Source organism: Lacerta agilis, chromosome 1 (assembly GCF_009819535.1).
Source record: "Lacerta agilis isolate rLacAgi1 chromosome 1, rLacAgi1.pri, whole genome shotgun sequence".
In the NCBI taxonomy this organism is placed as follows: domain Eukaryota; kingdom Metazoa; phylum Chordata; class Lepidosauria; order Squamata; family Lacertidae; genus Lacerta; species Lacerta agilis.
Genome location: NC_046312.1, coordinates 117085454 through 117105038, shown reverse-complemented (window position 1 = coordinate 117105038; position 19585 = coordinate 117085454). Strand labels below are relative to the sequence as shown.

Sequence of the window (19585 nt, the reverse complement as noted above, 5' to 3'; positions counted from 1 at the left end):
GGGGGGGAGGTTTCTATTGCAGAACATGTTCAGCTGAGCAGTGATTGTACAGAAGAAAATGCACTCCATGCCTTGCAGAAGAGCATAATGGAGACCATCTTCCCTGATGCCCACAAGGTCTCCCTCTTCTCATTGAGATTAGGCTTGAAATAAGTGGTATACAATGGTACCTTGGTTGTCAAACTTAATCTGTTCCGGGAGTCCATTCGACTCCCAGAACCGTTAGAAAACCAAGGCGCAGCTTCTGATTGGCTGCAGGAGCTTCCTGCACTCAATCGGAAGCTGCAAAAGCTGCGTTGGCTGTTCGGCTTCCAAAGAAGGTTAGAAAACCAGAACACTTACTTCCGAGTTTCCAATGTTTGGGTTCCATGTTGTTTGAGTACCAAGGCGTTCGAGAACCAAGGTATGACTGTATTGTAGTCAACAGAACAGTGTGGTGCATGCTTGGTTGCAGTGTTTGTGTGGTGCCCATAACAGCTTCTCCAGTGACCAAATGGGCCCATGGGCCCCCAAAGGTTGGTGAGCCCTGTCACAATTATGGGCTTATTTCAACTTCCATATTTCTTAGAAACATTTTGCTAAACTTTTGCTAAAGCTTTTAGAGCAGGCACCCCCAACCTACGACCCTCCAGATGTTTTGGACTACAATTCCCATCACCCCTGACCACCGGTCCTGTTAGCTAGGAATAATGGGAGTTGTAGGCCAAAACCTCTGGAGGGCCAAAGGTTGGGGGTGCCTGTTTTAGAGCCAGATAATGATTAATCCAATCTTGGGCCCCAGATTCTGTTGGACTGCAACTCCCACAATCCTGTGTCGTTTACCAGCTGGCTGGGGGTGATCAACAACATCTAGGAACCCAAAGACTGAGGAAGGCTGTCTTAAAAGTCTTGGCTCCCACCAATTATTTTTAAAGGGGGGAAAATACTTTTTACATTTGGTGCTTTGTGAATGAGCCTGGCAGGAACACCAAGCTTGAAGTATTCTCCTTCCCTTATTTCCTGGTTTAAGGCCAACCATTGTTTACCATTTAATGTGAACTGGCAAACTATGATTTGCCATGAAAACTAGGATCTGGAGGAGACAGCAGCCAATAGCCAGCCAGCCAGCAAGGCACTGCCCTCCAGGTGGGGCCCCTGATTAGCCGGCTTGAAGATGGTGTCATGAGCAGGAAGGCTGCCCCTGAACTCCCACTGGCCATGGGGAATTCCCCTTCAATGGCCTGAAGGAGGCCAAGAGGGAGGGTTGAGCAACCATTTTGACATGCAGGCAAGGTAATGCATTGATTAAGAAGAGCTGCTATGACGAGCTGTAAAGATTGGTCCTAATTTATTACTCGCCCACACCTGATCAGTGTAGTCACTGCATTTGTAATTTTTACATATCAGAAGTAAGACACCACAGGGAAACTGTAATCTTTCACTGAATATTTTAAACTCTATTTTGTAGACTCCCAAATAATGTACTTACTGGTTCTCCTTTTATACCTGCTGGACCTTTTTCACCTGGCGGGCCAGGCTCACCTTTGGGACCAGCAGCTCCTGGGCCACCAGCAGGACCAGTAGAACCAGCTGGACCAGGAGGACCATCCTTGCCTGGGGGACCCGCATTTCCAGGAAGTCCTGGGTTACCCTATGAATCAATATTTGAAAGTGATGCTTGACATACAGTATTTGAATCAACACTCTTAGAATACCAAAATAATGGAGAATTTACGATATGTGCAAAAGAGATAGGCTCCCTTGATTTAAACTTGCCACCCTGGAATATGGATTGAATTGTGCTCTATGAACACATTCAAAAAGTAACTCATAAAAAGAAGAGATGATTTGAGAGTAAAACAGACTATGGATAACCCACAAGGATGAACAACATAATAGCAAATGGGGGGTGGGGTTGTTAGCAGAACACAAACATTATTTTTTTAAAAATGTATTTATTCCTTGTCCTAAGTCTTGCTTGGATCCAGTTGCAGGGATTGTTCTTCACAGCTAGGCTTTAATTCAAGCCAAGTTGCAAAAGGACATTTTGTTATTTAGCGACAGCATGATCTCTAACCAGGCGGCACAGGAGCAAAGGAAAGGAGCGATGGCCTGGTGAAAGATTGCAGGGTGGCACACATGCTGCCATGGCCTCCCAGTTCCATTGCCTGAGATTTTTAACCTCTCAAAGAGGCCAACAGGTTCTTGTGAGGGGGTTGACGTGGCAGGCCATTTAACAGGGCTGGTCGGCCCCACCATTGACCTCTCTTTCACACATCGTCGGGCAGTTTTGCAGCCCTCCATCCCTTGGTTTAGAGTCTTCCACTGAGGCATTGAGCAACTGCTGGTTTTCAGAGCCAGAAGGCACTTGACTCATAACCACAATTGGCCTTTGGTTGAGAGGATTCGCCTTTCTCTTAGTGGATCACATGGGGTTGTTAGGCATGATACATAGCCATATGTCACAACTTGGGTGGAAATGGCATTGGGTAGGATCTAAGCACAAGGAGTCATGAAGAGGCACATCAGCTGCTGGCCTGAGTGTGACCCTGAATTCTACCAAGAGGTTTCTTCCTTACAGCTCTGATGTAGGTGAGTCTGGAAGAACCTAAGCAGGCAATATTGGAGGCTCTGTAGTTTGGGGCAGGTTGGTGTTTCTCCATCAGGAGGATTGTTTTATAATTTATTAAAACAAAAACCAGTTGATTAAGGCTTCACAAGCAACATGTGCTCAACTTATGGGCAAGCAAAGTTTCAAATTCATGTCCATGGAGCTGTGCACTCATCCCTGGCTCCTTGAGAACTCAGAACAAAGGCAGCTGGAGACATTAGTAGTATGGAAAGGATTGAGAAATGGTAGGTATTCTTACACTGTTGCCCGGAGGGCCAGGTAAGCCACGAGTACCAGGAAAGCCAGCCTGACCCTGAAAAATATAAGTGACGCTCAAGTTAGCAAGTCATAAAACACCGGTATCTTCAAATACCGAAAAGCAGAATTCAAGGGACTGAAATATCCTTAAGTACATAATTAAATCACCTACTTTGATGACTATGTTGGAAGCTACTAAACGAGAGTGAAAAATAACCACACCTTTTACTTGGCAACTGAGATTGATATGGCAGGTCTGGAAACACAATGGAGATTATTGTGGCACCTTAAAGACTCCTAGAGGTATTACAGCAGAACCTTTCATGGAATTCACCAGATGCATGAAGCGTTATCCTCCGTTGGCAGATGTATATTAAGAGACCAATGCTAGAGCATCTTTGTGCAATATGTAGCCATGTTTGTGAAAAGATATGAATGCATTTCCATTTTATCGCCACATAGGAATCAGAGGTCAACATATTACAATGGAAGGGTTGGACTCTAACTAAATGATAATCATTATTTGTACCCCGCCCATCTGACTGGATTGCCTCAGCTACTCTGAGCAGCTTCCATCATATAACAAAACACAATACAACATTACACATTAAAAAGCTTTCCTATATAGGGCTGCCTTCAGATGTCTTCTAAAGCTCATATAGTTACTCATCTCTTTGACATCTGATGGGAAGTTGTGCCACTACCAAGAAGGCCCTCTGCCTGGTTTCCTGAAGCTTCGCTTCTCACAGCGAGGGAACTGCCAGAAGGCCCTCGGAGTATGTCAAAACATGCATCAAAACACTTTTGTCAATTAAAGCTTTCAGTCCAGATGAACCAAAGTATGTCGTACCTAAACTACTTTCTTGTTTATTTGTGTCACGGGGAATCTAGCATGCTTCTCTTAGATCACAGCATACTTGCATCTGACTGGGACTGGAACATGCATCAGCATTGCTTACTGATTAAGGAGAGACTGAAAAAAATTAATACTCACTACTGGGCCTGGAGAACCTCGCTCTCCTTTTCCTCCTGGGGGACCGGCAGGACCCTAGACAGGATATGAGAATGATACATCATAATGCCGGGCGGGGGGGAATACAGACCAGCAATACATTGACTTCAGAAACATTAGATTAGGATATCTATGCTTACAGGTGCTCCAGGGCCTCCTGATGGACCAGCAGCACCGGGGGCTCCAGGTTCACCACGCTCACCAGAAGGGCCTTTCTCTCCTTTACCACCAGGTTCTCCATTTTGTCCCTATAGAAAAGTAAGACATTATTATTAGTAGGAGACACGGGATTTTTTTTTCTCCAGCCGGAACTCGCCGGAACTCGCCGGAACTCAGTTACAGCACCTCTCAGGTGGGCACCATTGCCATCAAAAGAGAACAAGGGAGTTCCAGCACCTCTTTTTCTAGAAAAATAGCACTGGTGAGATATAATAACGACTGATTACGAGGTGAATAATGAGACCTAATAGTAGAAGAGAAGAGAAGAGGAGTTTTGGATTTGATATCCCGCTTTTCACTACCTAAAGGAGTCTCAAAGCAGCTAACATTCTCCTTTCCCTTCCTCCCCCACAACAAACACTCTGTGAGGTGAGTGGGGCTGAGAGACTTCAGAGAAGTGTGACTAGCCCAAGGTCACCCAGCAGCTGCATGTGGAGGAGTGGAGACACGAACCTGGTTCCCCAGATTACGAGTCTACTGCTCTTAACCACTACACCACACTGGCTCTCAATAGTAGCTATTGAGACCTGCTCCCCTACTTTTTTTTGGGAGGGGGGGGAGTGCTAATCCTGTCATGGATGATTCTGGTAGAAAGAGTGCTTTGGGGAAGCCGGGATCCAAATTTAATCACCCGTCAAGCCCAACGTTTGTTTCGCTGTAGGTGCCATTAAAGATGCTTATCGCAAAGTAATGTGCACAGAGCTGATGCCATATTCATTTCCCTGACAACTTCACTCAAAGACTGGGCTTTTCAAAAGACCACGATCCCTCCTTGGTTCTGCTCTCCACCTCCAGCATTTATTGCTTATCAAAGATGTTACAGGCAATCTCAGTGCAAGGTGAAGGGTAGAGTCGCTTCAAGAAGGAACTGGTTGCAGCAGGGCATTCGGTTGTGATCAGAGGAGCACTCAAATTCTGTTTGGCACAAACACCTTACTATGGGGATTATTGCCGTTTACGTGCCATTGAGGTTTTTTCATTGCTAAATCGCTATATTGTAAAAAGCAGCAGCCAGGTGTACTTGATGCAGAAGCAGAAGCCAGCACATCTGGATTACTATTAGACAAGTGGGATGTGCACCAAAAATCCTTCCTCCTAATAGGAAAGCTGCTGTTCAGGGTCCTAGACAGCCATTTTCTCAGTTGTTCTGAGTTTTAGCCAGCCGGTCTTTTCCAACAATTATCCTAGATTCTGTGGTTGCTAGGCATGCTCAGTCCTTATGGCTAGGCATTTCTGTTTTTGGTTTCTAAAACATTTATTGTACTTCTGCAAATATCAGAGAATGCTGAAACCTCTCTCTTGTTTCTGTAGCTTGGTTTTCGAACAGCCTAGTTCTCGGACGTTTTGGCTCCCAAACAGTCAAAACCCGGAAGTGACTGTTCCGGTTTTCGAATGTTCTTCTGGAAGCCGAACGGGGTTTCCGCGGCTTCTGATTGGCTGCAGCAACTTCCTGCAGCCAATCAGAAACAGTGATTTGGAAGTCGAACGCTTAGGAAATTGAACAGACTTCCGGAACGGATTCCATTTGACTTCCAAGGTACAACTGTAGTTCTATTAGCACTCACTGCCTGAATTTACTAGAAGGTTCAATATTTCTAGGAAGCTGTTGCCTTCCTCTTGCGATGCCCAGGTGAGAGTGAAAATGGGGTAATAATTATCTTCTGATGTAGGCTATACTTAAAATCCAGAGCTTCTATGGAAAAAGATTAGGAAAATACAAAAAAGTATCTATGTATGCATCTATCTATGCATCTTTGTACCTATGTCTCTCCCTCCCTCTCTCCCTCCCTCTCTCCCTCCCCATACTTACAGGAGCTCCAGGGAAGCCAGCTGGGCCAGGGGGACCTTGCTCTCCTCGATCACCCTGAAAATGTCAACGAGCAATACAATTAAATCACCTCAAAAGTTTGCAAAGTACCACCTCTAATGCTGTTTCTATTTCAGCTGCTCTGGTTTGGGGATATTCTGCATTTGCAGGGTCCCCCTATTCTCTCCTCTCAAGGCGTCAAGCCATTTACAACATCCAAGAAGGTGTGCAAAAGATTTGATGCCCCCTCACAACTGGTTATGTTTTGGTAGCTTGGCAACTTTTTATGGAAGTGACTTGATCAAGGATAAAGGTAAAGGTAAAGGGACCCCTGACCATTAGGTCCAGTCGTGTCCGACTCTGGGGTTGCGGCGCTCATCTCGCTTTACTGGCCGAGGGAGCTGACGTACAGCTTCCGGGTCATGTGGACAGCATGACTAAGCCGCTTCTGGCGAACCAGAGCAGCGCATGGAAATGCCGTTTACCTTCCTGCTGGAGCGGTACCTATTTATCTACTTGCACTTTGACGTGCTTTCGAACTGCTAGGTGGGCAGGAGCTGGGACCGAGCAACGGGAGCTCACCCCATCGCGGGGATTCGAACCGCCGACCTTCTGATCAGCAAGCCCTAGGTTCTAGGATAGCAAGCACCTAAACCTAGATTTGCTTGAATGCCCTATACATTGACTCATTCCCCACCTGCTGTGTTCAGTTCCTTTCTTATTTCTTTATCCGTTTTGCATACCAATGCAAGAAAGCCAAGCATTCCTCCCCTCCCTCTGTGAGATTTTCATATGTTTCTCAGGGGTCCAAATGTGCTCTGTGTGGCAGGAAAGTTAAATAAACCCACAAATGGACATTCTGATCATGAACTATTATTTATAAAGCAGCTAGGAAATGATCAATAATATTTTAAATAGGGCAATAAAGTTAATTTCCCTCATAGGGAAGAATAGATAATATGCATGCATGTCACCTTGGGTTCCATGATGGAAGAAAGGTGGGATATGAATGCAAGAAAAGTAAATAAATAAAAATAAACGTTGATTCTATTCTTGTACGTATCTACATGGCCAGACTGCTTTGCTAAAGATGCTTATTTTGGCGATAATCAGTGTTTGTGTGCTGGACATCAATTTTAGTTACACAATTTTATGCCACCAGCAGAGTTAAATGTTTAAAATGTATCACTAGAGATATTGTAATAGATTATTATAAGAAAAATGAATAGGGTAATGTTGAAATCATGGCTCCTTAAATTTGCATAAATGTAAAATGTTAGCAGGGGAAGGAAAAGGAGGGGGAAATATGTATACAGGTTCCTATTGGTTAATAGTGAAATTTGTGAGATTATGCATATAATTTAGTAAAGAAGAAGGATTGATTTACTTTCATGTGTAGTTTTAAAATACACGCCAAAAAGAAAGGATATTCTAGCACCTTCCATTATATATTGATCCATAAACAAGCAATCCAACACTCAAAAGTACTATATGTGAAGTGAAAGGGCTAAATTTCTTCCTTAGAACATACTTTAGGAGCAGTACAAAACAAAAATTGGCTTAAATTATGATTGAAAATAAAGGATCTCTTACGGGACCACCACGGGGACCTGTTGGACCATGAGGTCCAGCTGTACCAGGCTCTCCCTGAAAGAAAAGATTTTTTTTTCAGAATTGGATTCTTCAAAATGTGCACAGTTGACATTTACATATGAATAATAATTGCCATTTTGGAATGAGACCTATACCTTGTCTCCTGGTTGGCCTGCTGGACCGGGGGGTCCAATGGAACCGACAGGACCCTGCAGGATGAAATGTATATATATATATATTCAGCAGTGTAGTATTAACAAAAAATGTGAACACACCTTTCAACAAAGTCTGGAAAGCAAAAGTGTTCTGAATATTCTTCTCCAAGACTGCAGAGGTAATGGCGGTGTGGAATTGATCGCTCCGCAAAAAAGCAATCGACTCCGAGGCTTGCAGGGGTTAAAGGTGATCTATAGGGTAAATCTGGGTCTTTGTTGTTTTATTCTTTCATGCTATCAGAATTAGTGATGGTGCTGAAATGCCAAACTGGGTAAGGGATTGGAACTGAATCTTCTGCTTTGGAAATACCAAGCTGATCTCAAATCTCTCCATCTCAAAATAGGCTCACCCACTACCACTGCCGTAGGAAGGGCAGGGTGTAGGGGGCGGGGTGCCCTGGGCAGCGCGATCCTGGTAGGGTTCCATCTTGGCTGCCCCCCCCACCCACACTGCCCCCCACCAGAACGTGCGCCACGCCCTTGCAGGTGACGCACCACGCCCCAGAACATGCACCAGCCCCACCCCGCCTGCTTCCCGCCCCCGGTGCCTGAGCATGATGCTCCGCCACTGCCCACTACCAGTTGTCAAAGCTGATCCCCACCACTAAACACACACACACACACAGTTGGGGAGAAATGGCTAGGAGGGTTCGAAACAGTCAAATATCTATTAACGCTGAGGAGCATGGCCTATATAGAAGTTTGCATTTCCTCCCAGCTCAGGAGCATCCACTGCTACATGGGAGCATAGAGTGTGTGGGTTATAATCCCTCCTAGCTTCATCCACTGAGCATAGAAATATTGGAAAACTGCACTCCCTGTGCAGTAAACGCTCCTGAGCATACACATTTCCAATCTGACTTGTGCCATTGCTACCAACCCTCCCTGCTGGCCTCCGCTGCTGGTTCCTGCCCTCTGGACTTACCTTACAAGGGTAAGTTTGGGAAACTGGGAGGGAAGGTTGGCAAGGAGCTTCCCAGACTCATATAATGAGCTGGAAAAGAACTATTGGAAATCCACCCTCCCGCCATGTATCAAATAAAGGGATGTTGTAGCCAAGTTATCTAAAAATGAACTCATGGGAGGTTTTACTCACTCGGACGCCATCTTTACCAGGTAAGCCATCTCCACCTCTGCTACCAGGCTCTCCCTGTCAAACAAAGCTTATATGGTTACCAGAACAGGAAAATGGGAGAAAGAGGCACCACTGCTATTTCTTAACATTGCTAAAATCACCAGGAGTCTGTTTGCTGCGTTCAGTTGTTTCATTGTGACTCTTTTCATGTGAAAGGTGACTAACATGGCTGGACCAGTGGCTGGACCAGTGTTGTAGATATAATGACTCTCTCACCAGAGTCAATCTACTTAGTGTCTGGAAAAGGGTCATTCCCTCCCCACCAATCTGCAATTTATGTTCATATGCCAATTGTTACCAGTGGCACAGAACTGGTACACAGCATGCTGTGAGAAAACACTGGTTTTCACAAAGTATATGAAGTGTACAAGCAAGGATGAGGAAGTATTAGAAAGTTATGAATCAGGACACCGAGTCAATCATGGAACTCAAGTGCAAATCTGATCAATAAGTTCAGGGTTAAAGAGTCAAACTGAACCAATCCCACTAATATATACATAATTATGGTGATTAATAGCCCATTCCTAATCCTTTTTGTTTCAATTAGAGTCCTACTGACACCAATGGAAGCTAACTCCATGTAAGTATACTTAGGGCAGGGGTGAGAGAGGTATGCTATCTGAAGATTTGACCCCAATATTTTTATATATCATTTTGTATTCAAAAAGTGGGGATCTCAGGAAAGATAAGTATCTGCAGCTTTTAGTGGGCTCATCTAGCAATGCAGTTTTTCAAGGAACCTATGATCAGGCCAGTAGTAAAGCTAGCCAGATGATCATTATGAGTTTAGAATAGCATGGATTATTATTATTATTATTATTATTATTAGTAGTAGTAGTAGTAGAGAAGTGCATACCTTTTCTCCTTTGGGTCCAGGGCTTCCATTGCCTCCTCTCTCTCCAGGCATTCCTTGTAAACCTTGTGGTCCGGGACCTCCAGGAGGACCTTGAGGACCACCTGGGCCCTAGTGGAATATTTTAAAGAAGAGCTATTACATGACAACAAAAGAGGAAGACTGGAAATATTATGTACGGTGTGCACAAAACTAAATAAACTTGTACATACCTTTGCACCTTCTGGTCCAGGAGGGCCAGCTCCACCTCTGTTTCCTGGGGGACCCTGGGGTCCTTGTGCACCTCGTTCACCTGGGATGCCATTTTCACCCTAATATGAATTAAAACATTTTGCTTTGCATGATCTCCAAGGGCCACAGCATGTATTTGTTTGGTTCCCAACAACAACACAAAGCAGTTGTTACAAAACGTACCTTGGTCCCCGGGAGTCCTGGAGCTCCATTTTCACCTCTTGGACCCTGTTATGAATCAGATGCAGAAAAATTACTTACATGTTTCATGAAATACATGCATTTTCTTCTGAGCCATGTCTCCAGTTTGTTACCTAATATATACAGCTGTCATACTAACATAATCCATTAGAAGCAGATAAACCTCATCATTTTTATCATATTGATCAAGTTTCAGTCATTTTATATAAACCTAGGGACTAGCTTTGCCAAGTGTTATTGGGAGGCATTGCAATATAAAATTATTTTGTGTGCTTATTGCAATTTTTGCTGCTCATATTTGACACAACTTTAGATTTTCAAATTGTTTCAGATGCTTCTTAATTTTCATGAAAAGTTATAATTAATTATGTACAAATCTTTGCTGCTCTGAGTAAGATACTTTTGTGCAATTGACTTCAAATTTTGATTTTATTTTTAAAATAAATATTTGTTTTTAAATTACTTTCAATGCTATTAACAAGGGACAAATCTTTCTTTGGTGAAATTGTATGCCATAAATGCGTAAATCTGCCCAAATGGATAGAAAAGTTATTATAATGTCCATAATGGAAAACATATATATAATACCACAGCTGCATTCTGAAACACACTAACTAGGAAATAAGATACATTGAACATGGTAAATCTTACTTTCATGCAAAGCTGCATAATATTGCATTGCTAGCCATCTTAATATAACATGGCAATGCAATCCTGAGTAATTGATTGAATTTACAGGTCATGTCATGACCATAGTTCTCAGATGATGGATTGCTCACACTTCAGTTGCTAAAGGTACTGTGAACAGTACAAGTAATAAACTAGAAATCCCCCAAAAGCTTACAATGCATCTAATTATCTGTGATTTTGGTTTGAAGTAAACTATACATTGTTTGGATCCAGAAACTGAACCAGTACTAACTTTCTTAAGGTTTTAAAAAGATAATTCCATTCTAATTTATCAAAACCCTTTTTTGACCTGTGGGAAATTGCTAACAACTCACACTCCTTTCTATCCTCATGTTTAGTCCTGATATAATAGTTTTATATGCCCTACAGTTTGTATGAAATCCTGGCATATCAGGAGAATATAGAATTTTATTTAAATAAGAAGCAAATATTGATGGAAACATTTTGCAGACATAGTTTTTAAAAATATAGCTTTTTAAAAAATCACATTCCTACTAAATATGAATTTATTTAACAAAAGTCATGATTATGTGATATGTTTTCTATAAATATGAACCTTGTATTCCACTACAGAATATATTTTATGCTACTCATTCTTTTTAAAGTTTTCTATTATTATTATGGTTTATTTTTCTATTATGTTGTAGGTTTTTTTTAAAAAAAATATTTGGCTCATGAGTCACATCAATTCATGGCAGTAATTACTTGTTATGTAATACCTCATTAATTGTTCAATTAAAGCTATACTAGAAACTTCTCCCTGACATGCTCACTTTATTATCCATGAGAATTATTTGAGATGGCATTCAAAACACATGATAGTCCTGCTTGTGGTCTGTGATGGTCCTGTCCAACAACAGATAAATCATGTGAAGCTGATGATTGTGTACACTAAAATCTTTCAACCAGTGGGTCACAACAATCCATAACTAGATCATGAGCTATCTAACATGTGTCATGCCAGTGATGTAATGCCCATTTATTTTGGAGAGAGAAAACGAAAACGAAAAACAGACTGAGGGTGGGGGGAGAAACATGGGGGGGGGGAATTTAAATAGAAGAAGGAAGGTAATGTAAAGCAAAATCGATATATGTGAATAAATTTCAGAAGATCCCATGTAGCAAGTTGGGATGTAGCAAGTTTGAATATTACTAGCGCACAGCAAATCCTTTTTTCCCCTGGACATGATGATGAGCAAAGTTAGAGGTTTTGTTGACCAGAGCTTCCAAAAGCGTTTCTAGATGAAATATGAACACTAGAGAGAGGTTTTGGAAGTAAAAACCTTCTAAATTTTAAAGATTATTTCAGAGCAATGTCCTACAAGTCTAATCCCCACCCCACTGCCCCTAGAAAATGGCTCTACGACAGCATACAGTTAGGACTCAGAATTCATTATAGCAACCTTGGAATTTTCCTTGTGCCCCGGGTTTGCTAGGGCTGATTTTTAAACAGTGATATATGCCACCATTTCCAGATATCATTTAGATGCCGCTGTGATAGTATGTGGGAAAGCTTGCATGTTTTTCGCCACACCACCCAGCATTGTGTATCTGTGCATCCATTTTTCTTCCTGGAGATTGAGGGGAAAGAGGAGGGAAAAGAGAAAAAGAAAGGACAACTTACAGCTTCTCCAGGCTTTCCATTCTCTCCGGGTCCACCTGGAGGACCAGGTAATCCCTAGGAGAGGCAAAAGAACTTGTTACACATATATAGGTCTGCTTTTCCAGCACATAAACAGTCAAATGGTGTTGCATGCCTTTATAAATAAAAATCCAGAAAGAGTGGAAAGTAGCTTCCCTCTGTTAGTGATTTCCATCTGAATATATGCATTATACTGTGTCAAACCACTGACCCATCTTTTCAGTTATTGTCTACTCTGATTGGTATTGACCTATTTTCCCCACCTACCTGATATTCTTTAACTAAAGATGTCAGGGAATAAGCCTAGATCCTTAAGCATGCCAAATGGCTACTCCATCTCCGAGTGAATACTACTTCCCTTCCATGACAGAGCACAAATGTGCAGTTCAAGAGTAACCCTAACAAGGAGTATATTTGCAGCCTGTCACCAATAATTGTTTGTATAGTCAGTTGTGAGGCTAACCTGAAGGGTCTATGTCAAGGAAAACATCTCTAGGAATATTGAAGGAAACCTACAAATAGGACTAGATAAATTCCTTGGGAGGTGTTTATGGGTCTTTTACACGTTACAAATATGGCCAACTCCTTTTAGATGACCAGGAGCTAAATTTGATAACCTGATGGTCTCTTTGTGGTTGGGAAAGGCATAAAAATACAGAGTATGGAAATCTATGGTACCTTGCTTTTTCTGGCTGAAATTGGCTCAGAGTTACATTGCTCAAATCCCACTGATTCTGATGGGATGGGATTGCAGACTTGAACATCAAAATATAATTAAATGATTCGAGTCATAAATGCATTTCCGCTTTTTCGTCCCAACTTGTTTTTAAAGAATCTGGTTTGAAAATATATACTCAAGAATGAATAACAGGGGAATATCAAAATACCTGGAATCCAGGTGGTCCTGTTGATCCGGGCTCTCCTCTTTCCCCAGAAGGTCCCTGGAAAAACAGAGGGGAAAAGTAGTCATAATAGCTTGCCAACATACTCTACTCATCATTGGCACATCTGTACTGTTTTGTTCCTGGGTATGTTGAGGTAGTGTGGTTGCTGACCTTGAGCCAGACATCCTGGAGAGTGAAGTCAAATGGGCCTTAGAAAGCCTTGCTAACAACAAGGCCAGTGGAAGTGATGATATTCCAGCTGAACTATTTAAAATCCTAAAAGATGATGCTGTTAAGGTGCTACACTCAATATGCCAACAAGTTTGGAAAACTCAGCAGTGGCCAGAGGATTGGAGAAGATCAGTTTACATCCCAATCCCAAAGAAGGGCAGTGCCAAAGAATGCTCTAACTACCGCACAATTGCACTCATTTCACACGCTAGCAAGGTTATGCTTAAAATTCTACAAGGCAGGCTTAAGCAGTACGTGGACCGAGAACTCCCAGAAGTGCAAGCTGGATTTCGAAGGGGCAGAGGAACCAGAGACCAAATTGCAAACATGCGCTGGATTATGGAGAAAGCTAGAGAGTTCCAGAAAAACATCTACTTCTGCTTCATTGACTACGCAAAAGCATTTGACTGTGTCGACCACAGCAAACTATGGCAAGTTCTTAAAGAAATGGGAGTGCCTGATCACCTCATCCGTCTCCTGAGAAATCTGTATGTGGGACAAGAAGCTACAGTTAGAACTGGATATGGAATAACTGATTGGTTCAAAATTGGGAAAGGAGTACGACAAGGCTGTATATTGTCCCCCTGCTTATTTAACTTATATGCAGAATTCATCATGCGAAAGGCTGGGCTGGATGAATCCCAAACCGGAATTAAGATTGCCGGAAAAAATATCAACAACCTCAGATATGCTGATGACACTACCTTGATGGCAGAAAGTGAGGAGGAACTAAAGAACCTTTTAATGAGGGTGAAAGAGGAAAGCGCAAAATATGGTCTGAAGCTCAACATCAAAAAAACTAAGATCATGGCCACTGGTCCCATCACCTCCTGGCAAATAGAAGGGGAAGAAATGGAGGCAGTGAGAGATTTCACTTTCTTGGGTTCCATGATCACTGCAGATGGTGACAGCAGTCACGAAATTAGAAGACGCCTGCTTCTTGGGAGAAAAGCAATGACAAACCTAGACAGCATCTTAAAAAGCAAAGACATCACCTTGCCGACAAAGGTCCGTATAGTTAAAGCTATGGTTTTCCCAGTAGTAATGTACGGAAGTGAGAGCTGGACCATCAAGAAGGCTGATCGCCGAAGAATTGATGCTTTTGAATTATGGTGCTGGAGGAGACTCTTGAGAGTCCCATGGACTGCAAGAAGATCAAACCTATCCATTCTCAAGGAAATCGGCCCTGAGTGCTCACTAGAAGGACAGATCCTGAAGTTGAGGCTCCAGTACTTTGGCCACCTCATGAGAAGAGAAGACTCCCTGGAAAAGACCCTGATGTTGGGAAAGATTGAGGGCACAAGGAGAAGGGGACGACAGAGGATGAGATGGTTGGACAGTATTCTCGAAGCTACTAACATGAGTTTGGCCAAACTGCGGGAGGCAGTGAAGGATAGGCGTGCCTGGCGTGCTCTGGTCCATGGGGTCACGAAGAGTCGGACACGACTGAACGACTGAACAACAACAACATGTTGAGATAAAGAAACAATAAGAGGGCAACACTAATCAAGAAGAAGAAGAAGAAGAAGAAGAAGAAGAAGAAGAAGAAGAAGAAGAAGAAGAAGAAGAACAGCAGCAGCAGCAGCAGCAGCAGCAACAACAACAACAACAACAACAACAACAACAACAACAGCGCAAAAGTGCTGAATCACTGATGAATGATTCCCTGCTCTGCTGCCCCTCAATCTCATTTCTAATGCTATCGGAATAAACATACCCATTTCCCCTAAATATCGAAAAATAATTTGCATGGTTACCAGATGAAATTTGTGCCCCACTGCCCGATGTCAAGTGAAGTCCCAGACAGAATTACAAATAGGATGGGTGATAAATTTACTTTGTCTTTTTATAGAAGAGTAGAAGAGTTTGGATTTGATATCCCGCTTTTCACTACCCGAAGGAGTCTCAAAGTGGCTAACATTCTTCTTTCCCTTCCTCCCCCACAACAAACACTCTGTGAGGTGAGTGGGGCTGAGAGACTTCAAAGAAGTGTGAGTAGCCCAAGGTCACCCAGCAGCTGCATGTGGAGGAGCGGAGACGCGAACCCGGTTCCCCAGATTACGAGTCCACTGCTCTTAACCACTATAGCCAATGGTTATTATTTTAGTAGATATGATATACTTGGGATGCTGCAACAGTAATAGCAGGTTGGGGTAGACGACCTTTGAGGCCGCTTCCAACTCTGAGTCTATGAAATTGTTGTCGTGTTTCTCACAGTTGCTTACTTACAGAAGGTCCTGGGGGGCCTTGTGCTCCTGCTTCCCCATCCTTTCCTGGTTGTCCCTGTTAAATAATAAGAATTGGTGTTAGTTATGGTCAACATAATGCCATAAAGTTACAATGTGGAATTACTAGCAGATTGATTAATTCTACTCACCAGTCCACCAGGAGGTCCAGGTGAACCTCTCTCTCCATTTTTACCTGGTGAACCCTAAGAAATAGAAAACATATGGCAGAGTTGAAGTGTATCTCTGAAATCTTTTTTTTTTTAATAGTGGAAAGTTTCAACGGCTGTGGACTAAAAGCAATAAAAGTTCAGTATACTATATTCTATTTATTATCAAAATAATGTGATAGAACCATAATTAATGGCCAGTCACATACATTCAGTGGTGCCATACTCAAAGTAGAAACAGACAGGGCTTTTTTCCAGCTGGAACTCACTGGAACTCAGTTCTGGCACCTCTCAGGTGGGCGCCATTGCTATTCTAAGAGAACAAGGGAGGGATTCATGTTGAGTTCCGGCACCTCTTTTTTTGTAGGAGAAAAAGCACTGGAAACAGATATTCTGTTGTCTGAGTCACAGCACCATGAGTTTATAGAAGCTGTAGGTACTGTATATGTTAGTGTGGTCTCTTAAGTATATATTCTTCAGATTATACTAACCTCGCTACCTTTGGGACCAGGGAAACCCATCACGCCTGGTTGACCTCGTGGACCTGCTGGTCCTGGCGGACCACTTCGCCCTGATTCTCCCGGGGACCCCTGATGAAAACAAATGCAAATTAAATGTACAGGGACATGTAAAGAAACAACAGAGAAATATGAAAACCCCAAGGGATCATCTTGCTATTGTGAATTAAACAAAGACAGTTCTAAATTATTCTGTCATTTTAAACATTCTTGAACGATTTAACACACACACACACACACACACACACACACACACACACACACACACAAGAGAACCCTAAGACACTGAAAGTATACGTTCATCTAATAATATTTGGTGTCCCCAGGAATGTTAGGTAAGTAGGGTTGACAGTGCCATTTAGTAAAATCCAGAGTAAAAGCTTTGCTAATATAACTTCAGAGCAAACCAATGTGCAGTACTCAGTAAATTTAAATAAGCTGCTATGTTTATTTTATTATAGATGTGAAAGTCAAGGATGGTAACAGGAGTGGTATAAAGTTATTTACTTACAGAAGGACCTGGTTTTCCATCCTGTCCTGGGCTTCCTGGGCTTCCTGTTAAACCCTGCACAAGGAAATGAAAATAGTATTTGTGTAAAAGAGACATCTTGTAAGAGGACATTTTAGGGTTCCATTTTATTTTTCCCACTGTTAGCCATAAAGATAAGCTTTATTAAGTGGTAGGGCATGCCATTTTAAGGGGGTGAAACTTAATTTTTGCAAATCTCTCTAGTGAAGGGTCTTAAAAATTGTTTTTGGGCGTGAAGAATTCAAATGTGCTATTATTATGGACAACTATTAGCTTGGCAAGTCTACTTTTGGTGCAAAAGCACACAAACTGCTTTCAGAAAACAAAATAATTTGAATTTTCCCTTCTGCAAATGTAAGGTAATGCTAAATAAATAAATTAAAAATATAACTGCAAGTGCTTGGCAATTATTTTCAATGATTTACACACATTTTGCATGCTTAGCAAAACTAAATTACATTACTTTAAACAAAATTCCTTTTGAATTCCCAATTCATGTTACAACTTTTTATCACCTCTCATTTTCAGAATTCGAAAGTTGACAAATTCAAGATGTCCTAGTGGTGCAGTCAAGAAACAAGTTGACCATTTATTCTCTATAATGAAGCACAGCTCTTTATAAGCATTGACCACTAAGTGCATAGGTGTAAATGGATTCTCAAGGACTTGGACACTGGTAGGGAATTATCTAAAAATCTAGAATGTTGGTATCTGGCTATTAGCAGAATAAAGTATTGGCATATGAGCTCTTTGTTACTATAGCTAGTCATCTCAGCCATCACTAATATGGAATATATATAATATTGTGTGTGTGTATGTAAAGATCCCTGGACAGATAAATCCAGTCAAAGGTGACTATGGGGTGTGGCACTCATCTCACTCACAGGCTGAGGGAGCTGGCGTTTGTCCAGAGACAGCTTTCTGGGTCGTGTGGCCAGCATGACTAAGCCACTTCTGGTGCAACGGGACATTGTGATGGAAACCAGAGTGCATGGAAACGCCATTTACCTTTCTGCCACAGTGGTACCTATTTATCTATTTGAGCTGGTATGCTTTCGATCTGTTAGGTTGGGAGAAGCTGGGACAGAGTAACGGGAGCTCACCCCATCGTGGGGATTTGAACCACCAACCTTCCAATCAGCAAACCGGAGAGGCTTGGTGGTTTATAACACAGTGCCACCTGCATCCATATCTCTATCTATCTATCTATCTATCTATCTATCTATCTATCTATCTATCTATCATCTATCCCACCCAGAAGGTATTTTAACTTACTCTCATTCCTGGAAGACCAGGGCTACCATCACGTCCTGGTTCACCCTGTACGCCTCTTTGTCCTGCAGGACCAGGAGAACCTCGTTCACCGGGCCCACCCTTAAATGACACAGAAACAAATTACAATATATGATTAGTAACAGATTGTGGAAATATAAAGTTGTATTTTAATTTGAGGGAAAACAGTAAGCATAGTAGAAAGTGAACAGTTTAGCAGGAAAAGAAGAGTATACCTTTTCACCTGGAAGTCCATTACTGCCAGGAGGGCCGCGGAAACCTGGGGTACCCTGAAGGAAAAAACCAACAGAAATGTTCATGTTGTGGGTCACTTAAGAGCAGAGGAAAAGGATGCGTTGAAGTATATGCTACATCCCAACCAAGCGGAGAGGTCAAATGCATTTTCAATCTTTTATTTTTACTGAGATGTCCACGTAACAATATATATATGAGATTTAGTCAAAAGAATAACTGTAGGCGACATTTCACTTTGGATGAAAAGTTTATCTGTTGCTGCTCTAGAATTCATGTACACAGGACCCGATCCAGCTAATGAAAGGACAAGGTCTTTGTACCGAGGAGCTTACAATTTAATGCTACTGATGGTGAAAAGTGCTATAGTTGGGGACCACGCTGCAAATCCACGCTGTTTCTCAAAAAAAATTAATTCAAGAATGACAATCTTGTTGGCTATTCTCTAGTGAAAAACACTCTTACTCCATTTCATGCTTTTGAATTTACCGTCTTCTGAATAGTCCCTTAAATTGGGCAAGGCTAATGTTTCGCTGCTTTAGGTTGCAATCTTATCCATACTTAGTTGGAAGTAAGTCCACTGAACTCAGCTGAACTTAATTCTGAGCAGACATGGGTCGGTTTGCACTGTTGGTCACACGTGTCAGTTCTCAGTGTGTTACCCTTTGTCTAAAACCTGATCTGCTGAGTACTTACGCGTTCTCCTGGACTTCCGGGTATACCATTTGTGCCAGGTTGACCAGGAGCTCCTGCCTTGCCTTCTTCCCCTGGAGGACCAGCAGCACCAGGAGTACCATTTTCACCCTTATAATGAAATACAATTAAATATTATTAACTGGTAAAGCTGGAGGAGTCCCAAAGATAAAATCTCACTACAGCAATGTATCTTCTGAAACCAATTTTCCATGAGCAGGAATTACAGTCATCCCCGCCCCATCCAAACCTACTAGGTACTGGGTCGACAAATACTCACTCGTTCACCTCTTGCTCCCGGTTCTCCTTTTCCACCATTCTTACCAGGTTCACCCTAAAGAGAACATACAACCCTTAAAATTTAA

At 42.2% G+C, this 19585-nt stretch overlaps 1 protein-coding gene across 1 annotated transcript in view; it reads right to left on the bottom strand.

Annotated features, from left to right (window-relative positions):
• COL3A1 (collagen type III alpha 1 chain) overlaps positions 1–19585 on the bottom strand; it is a 96080-nt gene that overhangs the window by 12670 nt on the left and 63825 nt on the right. The window contains exons 19-39 of the mRNA XM_033168574.1: positions 19501–19554; positions 19224–19331; positions 18512–18565; positions 18279–18377; positions 16986–17039; positions 16448–16546; positions 15939–15992; positions 15791–15844; positions 13334–13387; positions 12429–12482; positions 10097–10141; positions 9895–9993; positions 9686–9793; positions 8791–8844; positions 7635–7688; positions 7480–7533; positions 5890–5943; positions 4001–4108; positions 3843–3896; positions 2850–2903; positions 1469–1630 (exon numbers count right to left, since the gene is read on the bottom strand). Of these exons, the coding sequence (XP_033024465.1) occupies positions 1469–1630; positions 2850–2903; positions 3843–3896; positions 4001–4108; positions 5890–5943; positions 7480–7533; positions 7635–7688; positions 8791–8844; positions 9686–9793; positions 9895–9993; positions 10097–10141; positions 12429–12482; positions 13334–13387; positions 15791–15844; positions 15939–15992; positions 16448–16546; positions 16986–17039; positions 18279–18377; positions 18512–18565; positions 19224–19331; positions 19501–19554 (1530 nt within the window). The remainder of the gene's footprint in view (positions 1–1468; positions 1631–2849; positions 2904–3842; positions 3897–4000; positions 4109–5889; positions 5944–7479; positions 7534–7634; positions 7689–8790; positions 8845–9685; positions 9794–9894; positions 9994–10096; positions 10142–12428; positions 12483–13333; positions 13388–15790; positions 15845–15938; positions 15993–16447; positions 16547–16985; positions 17040–18278; positions 18378–18511; positions 18566–19223; positions 19332–19500; positions 19555–19585) is intronic.